At 40.3% G+C, this 16,781-nt stretch overlaps 1 protein-coding gene across 1 annotated transcript in view; it reads right to left on the bottom strand.

Annotated features, from left to right (window-relative positions):
• Positions 1-16,781, bottom strand: part of LOC126284790 (probable E3 ubiquitin-protein ligase bre1) — a 339,859-nt gene that overhangs the window by 224,022 nt on the left and 99,056 nt on the right. The window contains exon 7 of the mRNA XM_049983953.1: positions 5,980-6,083. Coding sequence (XP_049839910.1) covers positions 5,980-6,083 — 104 coding nt within the window. The remainder of the gene's footprint in view (positions 1-5,979; positions 6,084-16,781) is intronic.

The following is a 16,781-nucleotide window of genomic DNA, read 5'->3' as shown; positions in this document are numbered from 1 at the left end:
ACGACCGGAACACATATACGAGAGGAAGATTCACTTGGACAATGCATGAAAGTACGCCCGCCGCCATTCCTGGCCGATAAACCGGAACTTCGGTTCTCCCGTGATGGCGGTTCCCAAGATGCAACAAGAAGATCCCAAGCTGCATACCATATTGCATGATGAGACTGCTAGTCAACGTGGCTGGTGAGAACATGTAGTTGTACTGTGAGGCGTAATAAAGCAGATCATGTCCTTTTGCCCCATTTCGCAGGCCATTTGAGACCTTACACAATCTTTGTCACCCTGGAGTCTGGTCAACATTTAAGCTGGTGTCTCAGTGGTTTGTGTGATCACGGATAGAAAGAGACTATATGAGTGAACAACAACTTGCCAACTTTGCAAAACCACTCACTATGTTCATTCCCTGATCAGGGAGTTCCCAAATGCTTCGTCATACTTCATCCACATGCATCTTGAAGTGGTGGACCAGTTCCCCCATTGGACAGCCAAAGTCATTCACAATGATGGCAGATATACATGATGGCATGAGGCAGTACCTACCTAAGCAGAAGCACTAGCCACTGCTTTCACATCGACCTGGCTGGTGAGATTTGGCTGTCCACTCCAGGTCACTGCAGATAGAGGCCAAAAGTTTGAGCTAGACTTATCCACACAGTTGGCGAAGTTCTGTGGCTACTTCCATCACAAGATGACCAGTTATCATCCGGCCAGCAATGGCAACATGAAACATTGGCATTGGATATTGAAGGCTGCGCTAATGTACCAAGGGATATTTTGTACATCTGCACTGCTCGTTGTCCTGCTGGGCCCACTAGCCATGTGCAAACCAGATATAGAGTCCTTGGCAGTGGAATTGGTTTATGGCAAGACTTTGCACCTATCAGGGGAGTTAGTCGATGTCAGTGAACTGTCAGAAACAGACGACCAACCAGAGTTCCTTTACAGGTTACAGGAACGTGTAAACCATATCAAAGGTACAAAGGCCTCCAGGCATGGTTTTCCAACCACTTGTGTGCACAACAACCTTAACAGTTGTTTGCACATCATGTTACATACAGACTGCATCAAGCCACCACTGCAACCATTCTATACTGGACCCCATCACGTCCTGTGCACATACATACATGATAGTTAGTGTAGTGAATGGAAAACAAGTCTGTGTGTCTCTTGAGCAGAGTGATGCCTGGATACATTTACATGGAGGCATCACCCACCTCGTGGTCAAAAGTGACACACAAGGCAGATGTGACACCCCGACTTTCAACCCTGCTACCACAACAAGTCAATGCAGAACCTAAGCATAACAACCACTCCAGACGAAATTTCCATCTCCTGGCCCAGTTCAGAGAATATGTTCCACACTCTGCTTTCACCAAGGGGGCTCCCATAGTGATTACTACACATGTTTATTGCTGTGGGTATGCATGTTAGCTCCATCCACACCACCCAGAGACGCAGTTGTGGTGTGCCAAATGACTGTGTGGTGACAAAAGAATGGCTGGCGTCAACCAACAAATTTGTGTCCACTGCTTGGATCACTGTGTTAATGTTTATTACTGACTCCTTGGAGCTGTAACTCATTTACTTTACGTTTATTCTTTTCTCTTCTTGATGATATCGACAAGTCACCTACAGAAGCTGATTTTTTGGCTTCTGTAATTTCACGTTAAAAACTGTTCAGGCCTATTCTCAGCATGGGATCAAGCACTTATTAAGTACAGGTAGCATTACACAATTTAATATTCCCATCAGTATTCTCCCCTAATGCTCAAGTACAACACGAGCATATGTGTGAGGCATGCCAATGGCTGCTTATCCACAGATTAGTTTTAAATGAGGACAAATGCATCACAGGAAAGACCCCAGTGACTTTCTTTGGCAACGGCTTTTCAGCCAGTGGCATTCATCTATTGACAGAGGAGACTGCAACACTGTAGACTTTTTAAAATTACTTGATGGTTACCACTTCACAAGTTGGAGGTGGTTTTCTCCAGTCAGAGTGCTCAACATCACACCTGAACTGTTCGCCATTGCCAGGCTGCCACAGCAGTTGGTAAGTTCACTTCTAATTCCTTGTCTGGCTTTCTTTCTCAGTGTATTTAGATTCTGAATCATGGGTCTGGCACTTTTATTTCATATATCATCCCACCTGATAACAATATTTGAAACAACAAACGCACATAATGATGCTAATAAAATACAGGTCTCATATGCAGCACTAACCATGCCCTACTGGATACTTCGACACAAGATCTGAGTCTGCATCATATATACAGTTATCAGAATCACAGAGATTGGCTTACATTAAATAAGCTTTGCATGACACTGTGTGATGAATTTTTGAAGGTTGCATTTCATTGTGACTGGGTCAGTACAGTTATAAATATTACTACTTAACCCAGTGTTGTGGCGTAGCACAGTGGTTAGTATATAAAAATGTAGTGTAGAAGGCCATAGGTTCAAATCTGTCAAACTTAGTGAAATTTTTTAATTTATGAATTGAAACAAGACTTTGATTATTGTTTATATTCAATTAATTGGTTGAAATGTAATTTTTTATTTCTAATATTTTTTCACATCGTTTCCATAATCAAATTGACTTTTTTATTTGCTCTTATTTTTCTTCTTATCAGTCTTTTTTTATTTGGAATCTGCCTTTGTTGCCTATAATTTGTGAACAAGTGCCAATAACAACTGTTTATCGGTTGGTAATGCAGCAGCTCGTGTAGCCAGTGTGAGGATAGTTTAAGGCAACCAATGATAGCAAGAAGTTACAGTTTGCCTTTAGCACAGAAACAGATTTTTTCTGTCTTGAGTTTGCTTGTAGAGGTTAGCTTTAATCGCCATGAACAAAGTGATCATGATTTTAGTTGTGTCGCAGATTGTTGACCACCATTTTCTTGGATAATTGCATACCATGAGATTGTGGTTAGCTTAAGACACAAGTTTAAATTCAGTGCTGCAAAAAACATCATCTGTTACAGTTTAGTCATTAGTCACTTAAAATCAGCTATTGACAGTGCATCTCACATTTCTGACTTACCTTTTCGCAGCCATTTCCAACATTGCTCTGCATTACACATTAATAGCATTTGTAAAGTAACCCACCACGGTTGTACACCATCTACAATGGAGCAACAACAGGCAGACAATCTGGCAACAGTGTAGTGGCAGGCGACAGACATCAGCAATCAAGTAATTTTAATTGGACTATGCAGTCTCTGCTGAAACCAACAGATTACCAGCTACTGAGACGTTTTCTTGATATGGTAAATTTTTACCACTGTCACCTCCCAGGATAGGCAGCTGTAAAGATACCTCTCATGAATGTGCTCGCAAGCTGCAACACCACAGGATGGCAACATGTTAAATAAACCCCCTAAATGGACAAGTCACTCTGTGATGCCTAGGTGAGCTTAGGTCATGCAGTGCTTCTTGCTCACAATGTGTCTCACGCTCACCTGGCTATAGTCATTGAAGTGAGTTGGTCAGCACTCCACCAACAGGTGGAACAACACTGGCAACTGCTCAATTTTTACACAAAAATTTGCAGCCACCCATAAAAAATGGAGTGCATAGGAGAGAGAGCAGTTAGCAGTATATGAGGCTGTCAGATATTTTTGTCCTTATGCTGAAGCTTGCCCAAAGATTATTTTTACAGACGGCAAGTCAGTTACATATGCCTTTGAGAATGTTAGTGACCGGTGCTCACCCTGACATTTCCAGCATATCTAGTTCGTAAGCCAGTTCACAACAGACCCATAAAATAGCTGAAAATTTAGTAGCTGACCATTCCTCTCATATCTGTGATATCCTACAGAGAGCTCACTATGGAGCTGGCTAAAGATCCACAGTTATAACAGCTGTTGAATGAGCCATCTACTGGAGTTCATCTCAGTCAGATCCCTGCGCCAAACTCAAAGTTAAACCTTTGGTGTTATGTCTCCCAGAATAGCTCATGCCCATACATTGTACACAAATTTCGCAAGTCTGCCTTTGACAGTATCCATGACCTATCCCATCTGGGGACCAAATCTACTATCAGATTGCTTACAGACTGCTTTGTGTGGCCTTTCATCAAGAAGGAAGAATATGCATGGGCATGTTCCTGCTCCTGTCCCAGCAGAGCAAACTGGGCTGTCATCTACGTCTGAGGTTTGTAAATTCCTGGTCACACCAGCTAGATTCAATCATATTCACTTTGACTGATCAGGCCACTTCCACTCTCACATACACACAGGTATTTCTTCAAAGTCATGGATGGATGTATATGGTGGGCAGAAGCAACCCCAGTTAACAACATCTCAGATGAAACTACTGCAAAAGTATTTATTTCTACGTGGATTGTGCATTTTGGTTGCCCCCCCCCCCCATATTACAAGTGATCACGGCCCTTCCCTTAGTTCCCTTAGGCCTCCAAACACCATTCTAATCCGACACTGGTGCATCAGCGACCGAAATGGTATATGGCGTGACTCTATGCATTCCAGCAAACCACTAAGTGCCAGCACTGGTACTTGCCTAGGAAAATCTTCCATAGTTAATGCATCAGCTGAAGTATCACTGCACCAGCATCCACTGCTCTCCTGCTTCTCACCACAGTGACCATCAGGCGTCTGTGCACAAAGATTAGTACAGCTGTTCACATGTAATACTGCTTCCGGACTCAGTCAGATTGCCCCTCCAGACACCGTATAATGGTCCTTTCCTAGTGTTGCACAGAGAGGATGAGGAGAGAGAAATTCTATACAGTGACAAGCCCTTGAATTTCTCCTTTGAATGAGTCACACCAGCATGGATTTTAACCTGAACTGTCTCAGACACCTTGCCAACACCTCATGCCACAACCAATCCAGAGTGGCTGGATCACACTTTTTCAGATACTAACCACCACCATCTCACAGCCTGCAAATATGCATGTGCTGCAGCTGACAGCTTGCCACCACCATGGCATCCAACCCACAGAAGCGTCTGTTGGCAAATCAAGTTTAAAGATCACAAATCCTGTATGCCCTGGACTATAAGGCAGTGGGGGTTAAAGTTAAATAAACTTACATTATCACCTATTGTGTCTTTGTCTCTTTTAAGTTTTCTGATTTTTATGTTAATATCCAATGTGTAATAGCTCTGTATTTCAACAAATAAGCCTTCCATATTATACAACTCTATGAATAGGTGTGATGCACAAGGTCTTAGGCCAGCTGTGTTTAGCTATCAAAATGTAACCATCTATGCAACAATATATTATCAGTCAGTCTGTAGTAAGCATCCAAAATGTAAAGTAATTAAGTAATTACCTGGGACAGAAATTGTAAACATGTAGTTCTCAGTTGGTCATACCAAAATGTTAAAATGTGAAGCAGTGAACTTTGTGAATGTTTGTTAATTGGCGTAGCTTACTGATTTTGTTCAAATATTGAGATTCCTGCATGTTACAAAGCTGTGAAAAATGGAACAGTGTGTGTAAATAAATACAAAGACATCAAAAACCATTTGTTGCAGTGTGACATACTTTATTTCACATATTTTCACAAACTCCATTAATAGCAGGGGGACAATTGACAATAAAAGACCAAGAGGCATCTGAGGTAGAACCAGGTCAGTAAAGTTAAAAGCTGGCCTAATCTTGTAGTCATTCTATCATGCTGGGATCTTTGTTCCTATCAGTACTATAGCTGTGAGACTCCTGAATAATGTAGTATGTACATGTATAGCTCCCAGAGGTGTTCTTGTAGTGTAAATGGGTATGGACCAAAATGTAAATTGTATGTGTAATGTTTTTGATGTATTATCATCTACCCTTTACCTTTATGGTTGCATCTACCTTGCATATAAACTCATCTGACAAATATTTTATGCACAAGCTGCTTTTGTAGAAAACAGAACCAATAAAAATTCAATACAATCACAGCTTACATCTATTTTAGTCTGACAATCACAGACAATATCCGGTGTTCCCGCTATATAGCCACAACATACCTTTTGATCCATGTCAGATGTGACATTAGGTGATTGGACAGCTGGTACAACTTTCATTTGTGGTAAACCAACTTTCTGTACAGACTCAACCTGCTTCACAGATACTAGAACAAGTGAAACATACAAAAGAAAACTTGAACATTGGAACAACTCAGTTTCATGAAATGTATACTTAATTACTATTTTACTATACAGAACTGAAACAAAATTAAAACTTACACTTATCAATAATGAAATGGAACTTTACTATTGGGCAAATGTTTGAGCAGAGCAAATGCAAAACTCCCTAAAAATTACACAATGGATTTTTGTCCAAATTTTTGTAGCCGAATGAAATGTGTGAAATGAACAAATGGGGTTCAAATTCACTAGTGTGAGGTATAGTTATGCAAAAAAGATTTAATTACTTGAAATCAAATGGGTAATTAGGAAAAACTTAATTAGTGATTTGAGGGAAAATTGCGCATCAAATTTTTGTCTGAATTTTCATAGTCAAATGAAGAGTAAGAAATGAACAAATGGAATATCAAACAGACCAGGGTGTGGTATCAATTTGAAATTTAAAAAAAAAATTGAAAAAAGTTAAATGTCTTGTGAAATGATATGTCTAAAACTAAAAAATAAAATAGATTAGAAAAGCATTTGATGCACCTTTGAATGATGCTCAAAATCATGTACAGAAATTGGACTGCACAGTTCAGAAATTCCACCAGACAAATCTTCCTGAATAATCTCTAAAATTGAATTTTAATTTTTCAGATGGCACCCCACATTGTAGAATATTGCACCAGTGTTATGTGTGTTTTCATTCATAATGTATAAAATATTCTAACAACAACTGATGGAACAGTCAGTCAGTGGCATCAAATGTTTCTCTAATTCTTACTTTTAGACATGTCATTTCATAAAGCAGTTAACCACTTTTTTCCAAAAATATTTCAGTTGCAAAACTAAACCCCACACTGCTCATCTTGATACCCCATTTGTCTATTTCTCACACTTTGTTTGAAATGGCAACTCTGACATAAATTCATTGAGTAATTTTCTCTCAAATAACTAATCGAGTTTTTCTTAATTACTTATAGAGTAAATGCAGTAGCTATTCAGGGATGAAGAGGTTAGCAAAGTGTAGAGCAAAGTGGAGAGCTGCATCAAAAAAGTCTTCAAACTGAAGACCACAATAACAAAGACAGCAGTGTAATTGATGATTTATTTAAGAAGAAATATTAAGTAGTTATGAAGGTACACTCAAGCACTCAGAACCAAAGGATCTCCAGGACATTAAGGAGGGGTAAGGCAAAATAGTGAGTTTCATGGAACAGAAGGAAAGGAAAGGTAGTGAGATTTGTGGTTAAAATCATCTGAAATGGAGGTGTTACATATTTCACTGTGGATAAAATGTGTAAATTGCTGTTCATCATTTTCACACAAGATATTCTGAAAACTGGAGCTGCAGGCCAACATATAAATTCTACACTGGTGGCCATTAAAACTGCAACACTGTGAAGGCTGCACGTGAAAAATGTCAAATTGGCATTACATGCTTGAATATGCAAGAGATTAGTATTTCAGCACAGTCCCACAAAGTAGGTAGGAGTAGTGCCATTTCTGTTTTATGTATAAGGAAAGATCACATAGCAAGTTTCTCATTTAGAAATCACATTTGAACGTTGGTGCTTTATGGAAAGACTGTGTTATGCCTCACATAAAATGGAGAAATATCTATCACCAGCAGCAGGATTGTGGCCTTTTGGATCTGTGATTTATCATTCTGTGATATTGCTGCTCACATTAGTCAGGATCCCAAGAAGGTCATGAAAATATGGAATTGATGGGTTCAGGATCACATCATGCAGAATCTCAATGGCTCCACACAATTAACATTTGAGAGGACAGACATATGGTTTACTTGCAGCTGCAAGATTGTACAGTCACATAATGCAGCTTGCTTCACAAAATATGCTTGTTTGCAGCAAAACAAGTGTCTACATGGACAGTGCAACTTATGTCTGGAGCACACAGACTGTCAGCAGGTGACCAATGTTGAGGCTGCCCTTGACACAGAAGGAAAAGGAGGCATACTGTCAATGGTGTGCCCAGTGAGAACACTGGATACAGGACTGCCACCAGATCAGCTTTCCAGACATGTCATGGAACTGCATACACCATCACAATGGACATATTCTTGTGTGAAAGCTCCAAAGAGAACAAACATTCACACATTGCATTAATTTTCATATGGGCCCACCACCTGGTGAGAAGCTATGGAGTACCATTGTGAATGCATCACAATCTCCTCTGGTTCACACAACTGATATTTTTGGGCCACAGAAACTATATTTCGGATGTGTTAGGACCAGTGGCCGTTCTCTATCACTGTGGTCTTGATAACATTATTTTTCAGCAAGATAACACAAGACTGCATGCTGCCTGTGCTGTCCAGGTTGTCTGATTGTTGCCCTGGCCAGCAATTTCCCCAAACCTCTCACACACTGGAAACACTTGATCATGGGTTGCCTAAAGACTGGCACAACACCACTGCTTACCAGTGACTATGACTGATGAACTAGGCACATACATGGCCCTGTCACATCAAGGTGTTCTCCACCTATGTTCAATGTCAACGTGCAAGAGCCACTCACAGACAGCATGTGGCAGCACTATCAGTGGAGGGTATATGAATCTTGTTGGAGGGATGCAGTAAACAGTACAGTCACTGTCGTAATGCAGAAGCGGACCAAAAAAGTACCTGATTACTTGCTTTCAGCCCAAGAGTGGAAGCATTTCCGAAATCATTAAGTTTGTAAACATTTTGCATGCTGTCAGGTTAAAGTATACCATGCATGGCAAAGTGTTGCAACTAAAAACCAGTGACAAGATAAATGTAGTGCACTATGGATGATAGATGACAGGGGTGAATGACGGCTGTGGAGATGTGTAGGGCTGATAGATGTGAAACTGTCGGGCAGTTGACCACCCAGATGAACCAGGGTGTTACCCAATGTGTTTCCTTAATGACCATTGCTGTCTATGGGCCTCTGCAGCTGGCACCTGATTCATGTACCCATCCTGACTGCTGTTCACCAGTGACAAAAGTTGGGATTTGCATGTCAGTACCCAATTGGATGTCCACTGAGTGGTGATATGTGGCCTTCTCAGAGGAATCATATTTTATGTTCCATCGGACATGAATGGTATGCAATGACTGAAAGCAAAATGTCGAGGCTGGAGGAGGGAGCTTTATGGTCTGGGGAATGTTTTTGTGGTATTCCATGGGAGATCTCATCATTCAGAAAGGTACAATGGATCAACACAAATATACATCTATTCTTGGAGACCATGTACACCCACCCCTACATTCAGTTTGTTTTTCCTCAACTCAATGGCAACTATCAGCAGAACAATGTGACGTGTCACACAGCTTGCAGTGTACATGCACAGTCCAAAGAGCACCAGGATGAGTTTCCTGTACTCCTCTGGCCATCAAACTCCTCAGATATAAAACCAATCAAGAGTCTGTGGAACCATCTCGGTCAGGCTGTTCATGCCATGGATCTTAATCTGAGAAACTAGTGCAGATGGCCATGGCACTGGTGCCAGCGTGCTTCCACATCCCTGTTGGTACCTACCGGAACCTCATTGCCTCTCTTCCTGCATGTCTCGCAATAGTCCACACTGCAAAAGATGGTTATTCAGGCTTTTGACATGTAGTCACATTAATGTGACTGGATAGTGAAGCTGAAGTAGCATGGAATGGTGTACCTGTATCTGTGATCCAAACTCAGTACAAGTAGATATCCAGTTGGATTAGAGCCATTGTTTCTGGTAGAGATGGCAGCTCTATGTACTAAGTTTCATACCCTGCATACCTCAAGATAACCTAGAAATGTAATCAGATGTTCTACGTACTGCCAGTAAATGCGCAATAAGTAAAATTTATTATTTTGTACCTTTCCCTGTTTTGCAATATTAATGGAAAGCAGTGTATATTCGTAGATTTCCAGAAAGCATTCCACACTCTAGATTGTTAACAACAACTCTTTGAGAAATAGAACCCAGTACATTGTTCTAGATGGATGTACTAATGCATAGGTATTTATGAATTTCCCACATAGTAACCATGATAAGCATTTCCTCTGTTGGTAAACAAATCTGATGAAACATGCACCAAAAATTTCATGGTCCAGGCCTAGGGGCCACTCAATAACAGACTCCTGAAAATCAGCATTTGTTCTGAAGTAGTAATAACCCAGATGCTATTTTAACGGTACAAAGAGATGAAAATCATTTGATGATGGTCCAGCCTGTACCAAGGATATTCCAGTACAGTCCATCAGATATTTAGTAAATCACATATAACTGAAGTCGCATGAGGTTGAGCTATGTTGTTTCCTCTTCTTTGCTTTTCTGTGTTCATTCCAGCTTGGCACGATAATTGGGAGTTTTCACATTCTCTCCATTGCTGAGGAAGTCAAACAGCAGCACACGCAGCATGTACCAAAATACTGTGGCCATAATTTAGTTGTTTTGAACTTCTTTTCAGGATAGGAACAAATGGTATCTCTATGACATTGACACTTTCTTTGTCTGAGGCATTACAAGATGCATCTACAGTAATTCTCCATTGATGATGTGGTGCAGAAAAAGGAACATTCTTCATCTGTTACCACATAAAGTGCTGGGCAAATAACCCCATTTACTTGGGTTTATCATCATCTAAATGTGCATCCAAACAATGCAAAACAGTGTGAAGTGCATAGCACAGGGTACTTCCCATTGCACTAGTTATTAAAGGTTTCTGCTTGTTCCACTCACAAATGCTGTGTGGGAAGAATGAGTGCTTAAATACCTCTGGCATGCACTGTAATTAGTCTAATCTTGTCTTCACAATTCCTACAGGCGTAATATATTCCCAGATTCATCACTTAAAGCTGGTTCTTGAAATTTTGTAAATAAGCTTTAACAGGATTCTTTGCACTTGTAGTAGTTACACACTACAAAAACTACTCAACATTAATAAGAGAAGTTATTGAAAAATCAAAGAATGTGCACATTAAGTCAAAAATCGGTAACTCTGATAATGGACTTACGTCTATATGGAATATACGAAAACAAGAGGCAGGACAACAGGCTACAGAAGAGCATAACATCACTACTTATTTGAACGGAAAGCCTATAATTGACCATTCAGTGGTCGCAGATACATCTAGTAATCATTTCTGAAATGCAGTAGAAAATACAGGGATAAACAGTTCAAGGGACAAAAATTATGTAAGAAGAAGCTCCTAAGTCAACTACCATATGGACTGGATGGCTGTCAATAATACTTCCTGTCATCTTGGTAACTGTCACCCATGGAGAAACTTCATTTGTGGTTATCTCACCTCTGTGGATAGTTGCCTTGCTTAGATTTCCTCAATTTGGCAACTAGGTAAGTGACTGGTACTTCTGTATGCTGATGGGGAAGGACTGTGGCATGTTGGGGAGCAACTTTGTTCAGGGTGCAAATATGAGCTTCATCCCACAGATGGGCTTTAATTGTTTGCAGGTGAACTGTGTGAATAGGAATGTTGTCATGGTTGATGTCTTATGGTGTAATATTCATCAAACATTTGTATTCTGCAATAGTGCACAATATGTCTAGGGCTTTCACAGTGAAATCAAACTGGTGTGTTGTCCTCCATCCTCCAAGTATCTGTTCTTCTGCAGGGCATTTTACTTGGTGGAGCAGTTGGCTGTACCTTCGTTGGTTAGATGCTGCATTGATGTTAGATGACAGTGGTGTAAGTCCAAGTTGGCCAAGTCCAATCTTTGTGGCATGTATGGCTGGTGGTGAAGCTAGTGGCAAAGATCAGTAAACATCCTCTTCAACATTCTCTGTTACTCCTGATGTATGGGGTCAACATTCACGGCTGGTTATCTCTTCTGTAATTGGTCTGACAGTTCTGGCTGCCATAAAATGCTGTATCTCTTCTCTTACAATCTGGTGTATGAGAGAAATGAGGTCATAGTGGTCTTCCATGACTGTAACAGGGACCTCTTTTGTCTGACTTTGTTTCTGTTCCATTTCCTCTGTGCACTGATGCCTTGTGATGGAGCCCTCACTTGTTGTGCCATCCTTTACCAGAAGAGCATTGTACTTGTGTTTTGTGACTCCTTTCATCAAATGTGAGATTTTGTCACCTTCTGTCATATTGAGATTCACAATGTTGCAAAGGGCTAAAGCATTATGTAGGTATGACTGTGTCATTTCCCCATAATGTTGGGCTGTGTTCTTCAATTGTTCATCTGCTAAACAGACTTGCTGTTTATGGTCATCAGATCAGTTTTTCATTTTTTCAGTTCAGCCTGAAATTTGACACAGCTATTGAGCCTCTCTTCACTGTTTTCAAATCTCTGCTAGGTTGTGCCATCCAAGTAAAAATAGACATTTACAAACATATGTCATCCCACCTGTTGTGTTTGGCACTCGAATCTTCCAGCCATTTCATTAGGCTCTGACCAGCATCTAAAGAAACCACATGGATTTCTGATGTGCAGTTGACTTATTATTGACTTAGAATCCACTGGTCTCCTGAATACACAGACCTTTGGAAGAATGTACTGATTGTATTCTATTTCTTGTTCGTGTAGGCAATGGCTTTTATATTGCCTAATTGGAGCCATGATGATGTAGGTGTCTTGAAGTGCCTGGCATCTCCACCAAACAAAGTCATGTTGTAACCACACTCAAGAACAAATTCAAAAGCAGGATCATCAATGAAGTACAACACTTAGAACTGAAAGCATGATTATTACAAATATGAATGTGCTGGAGAACAGAACTGAACTCCTGGACACGAATATTCCACAGAATACAAACATTGTATGCATAAAATATTTCAGTGACCTTCCAGAAATGGTAAATATTAAGTAACAAATAATTGCTAGGGATTGGCTTTAAACTAGCAATCCACAGCAAGAGACACTAACCACTATCATATGCTGCATGCAGTGCAGCAGTGCTTCCACCATGAGTGGTCTTCTGAACTATCCGTTCTAGGTAGTTTTCAGACAAGGCTTTCACTAATATTTCACACAATGTCTTATCACACCCACCACCTACAATATTGTAATTATCCCAGTTGACTGTTGAATGATTGAAGTCTCCTTTGAAGATGACAGAATGATTCGGGAACTCTCACACTAATAAACTGAGGTTTCTCTAAAGTTTTCATTGAAATCTGGGGGTGAGTCTTGTGGTCAATAGAAAGATATTATTCTAAGTTTATGCCTATCCTGAATACCAAGTATTGCACAAATGATCTCACATGTAGATTAAATTTCTGTCGCAGTGGATTTGAATTTCTTGTCTACTGCAACAAATACACCACATCTATTTGCTGTCAACCTATCCTGTCAATATACACTTAAATTTTCCCCAAAAATCTCACTGCTATCAATTTTGGATTTTAACCAACTTTCTGCACCTACTATTATGTGAGCTTTACCACTTATTAGAAAGACTTCAAAATCTGGCACTTTGTTGTGAATGCTTTTCACTTCCGTTCAGTAGGATTTTAACACATTCACCTGATGAGGCAGTTCTTTGGGTCTTACATTGATACTTCCAGGTCCCCTACAGCAATCATTATCAGGATCAGATGAAGAGTCCCCTAATCCAAGCAGCCTAACCCTTGCATGCAATCCTCACACTGTCAGCTATATGTGTAGTAGCCTCTGACGTGTAGTGCTCACCTGAATCATTTAGGTGGATGCAACAGATATCAATTCCATAGCACAATTGTAGAAAGTCACGTCCTAGTTTGTCACAAAAACTTTGAAATCTACAGTTCAGGCCTTCCACTTAACTTATAACCAGGGGGCCACAATCAGTTCAGAGGACAATGGTGTAAACTATATAAGCAAAGCTGTTCTTTTCAATCTTCTGTGTCAGTCACTGAAATGATCCATACATGATCTCAGGGCCCAGATGACAACCATCATTTGTTCCGATGTATACCCAAAGTTGCATTTAGCTGCACCATGCTCCCTCAGTGATTCCTAGAACAGCATCTCAGACACATATAATGAGGCTCCAGACACATAATGAGTATGTCTCTAGTGCCCCCCCCCCCCCTCCCACCTGCCATTTTGTCATTATCCTCTATCTGTTGTAACTTCTGGCGATTAAAAGACCCCTATCCTCTTGTGTTTGTCTCCCCTTGACATGGGACACAGCATGTTTCCCAACAGGTGAAGTGAGTCTTACTGGCTCAATTTCATTTCAATTGGAAGATAGCACATCTAACTTGTTGATTTGGGGGATGGGTGTAACACACTGCATTCTCTCTGGTTCCTGTCTTCCCTGTAACTCTCGGTGCAGAGTTGTGCATGTCACTGGCCATCCTCAGATTTCTGTTCTTGATTTGTCCAAAAACAGTGTGATTTGTTCAAGTTTGCAAAGTATTTGGTTATTAGTATGAATATTAGCTACCACATCAGATTCATGGACTCCAGGAAGTAAGCAGTGGCTGAAACTCACTGTGAACAAAATGCAGTGTTCTTTGTAGCACAGCTGTGGAAGTAGAACCTCCTCTTACTTCACTGTTGGCTGAAATATTTATGGACTATTTTGAACAACATTTTCTGAAAAAAGAACCTTTGAGTGCATATATCCAACACAGGTTTCGATATGTACCTCATGTCCTCTGTATGTGGACTGGTACTACAAGACAACTCAACACATTTTAGAAAAAAGCTAAACAGTCAACATAAAAATATTCAGTTCACAATGGAGATTGGCAAGAACTCCATAAACTTCTTAGATCTTATCACTGACACAATTACACAGACATAGTATTTCAAAATTTATAGAAAAACTACAACTACAGTCACAGTAATACCTCCTTGTTCACAACAGTCCATAGCTCACTAACATGCAGCTTTCCACTCAATGGTACACCATCTCATACCCATCCCCATGTCCACAGATAATTTTAAAGAAGAGTTAGATACAATAAAATTTATTGCCTCAGCCAATAGCTACAGTCCAGTCATTATTGACCACATCTTGCATAGGAAACAAAAACAGAAAATTATACCCCTCTTCTATGCTCCATCTGCTTCCCCATCCACTGTCTGCAAGAAATGGTGTCCATTACCATATCTAACAGAGATATCACAGATTGTAGCCAAAGCATTGAAAGCCTGCAAGTATAGGGTTTCTTCCTATGTTAAGAACACCACAGCCGAGTGTATTTTTAATAGCAAAGATAAGATCCAGTTATTAGCCAACAGTGGAGTATACAAAATTACCTGTTCTGATTGTGAAAAGTTTAACATTGGTCAGTCAGGCAGAGACATAGCAACTAGGCAAGCTGAACATGAATGCAGCTGGAGGTTGCAGAATTCTGATTCCACATTTGCTGAGCATGTATTGAGTGAGGGCCACAACTACCAGCCAGAGTCCCATCTCCTTCACCTAGCAAACAAAGGCCATAAACTCAACCAGCTGGAAGCCCTGGAAACTAACAAACATCTAGCTCAGAGTCGAGATCTAATCTTAAATGGCCAGACACTTTCCCTCTCCTAAATGTCACATAAACTTCTCAGTTTTTCATTACTTCCCACCTTGTCTGTTCCTACATATTCCCCCATTTTCCTGTATTCAATGAGTTCTTTTATTTTATTGAAATTTCTTACGTAATCCATATAGACTGTAGTTTCAATTGTTTAGGCTTTCTTTCAACTAGTACTCGTGTTACCTTCCATATTTAATACATCTTGTAGTTGTCTCATAAAGCATTGTTTTATTTTACGTGATTGATTTATTTAATGGAAACTGTTTTGAGTATAATGGTAATGTATTTGTGTATTGTTCACCCTTTTTTATCTTTTAAAATATGAGGATATTGAATGGCTAATTCAGTATGTAAAGGGAGATGAAAATCTAATCCTCATGGGGGATTGGAACATGGTTGTAGGAGAAGGAGTAGAAGAGAGGGTTATAGGAGAATATGGGCTTGGCATTAGGAGTGAGAGAGGAGAAAGACTAATTGAGTTCTGCAATACATTTAAGATAGTAACAGCAAATACTCTGTTTGAGAATCACAAGAGGAGGAGGTCTACTTGGAAAATACTGGGGTGTATGGGAAGATTCCAGTTAGATAATGCCATGATCAGGCAGAGATTCCAAAATCAGTTAGCAGATTGTAAGTGTATCCAGGAGCGATACAAGCTCAGATCAAAAATTGAGTGATGAGTATGCTGAAATCAAGACACCAGTCAGGAAGAATCAATGCACAATCAAGTAGGATACAAAAGTACTAAGGAACGCAGAGATGCACTTGAAGTTCTCTGAGGTTATAGCCTCTGTGATAATGAACAGCTCAGTAGACAGTTCAGTTGAAAAGGAATGGACATCTCTACAAAGGGCAATCACAGAAGTTCATCAAACAATGGAAAATCCAGGACAGAATGTAACAATACGAGAGAAGGAAAGTTGCTACTCACCATATAGCGGAGATACTGAGCCGCAATAGGCACAATAAAAAGATTTACACAATCTTAGCTTTCAACCATTAAGGCCTTTGTCAGCAGTAGACACACATACACACATGCACACGCACACGCACACGCACACGCACACGCACACGCACACGCACACACACACACACACACACACACACACACACACACACACACACACACACACACACACGCACACACACACATGCAAGCACAACTTGCACACACATCAGCAGTCTCAAAGAGCTGAAACTACACTGCGAGCAGCATCACAAATGTATGATGGGTGTGGC

Source organism: Schistocerca gregaria, chromosome 8 (assembly GCF_023897955.1).
Source record: "Schistocerca gregaria isolate iqSchGreg1 chromosome 8, iqSchGreg1.2, whole genome shotgun sequence".
In the NCBI taxonomy this organism is placed as follows: Eukaryota; Metazoa; Arthropoda; class Insecta; order Orthoptera; family Acrididae; genus Schistocerca; species Schistocerca gregaria.
This window is presented reverse-complemented; position numbering and strand designations above follow the sequence as displayed.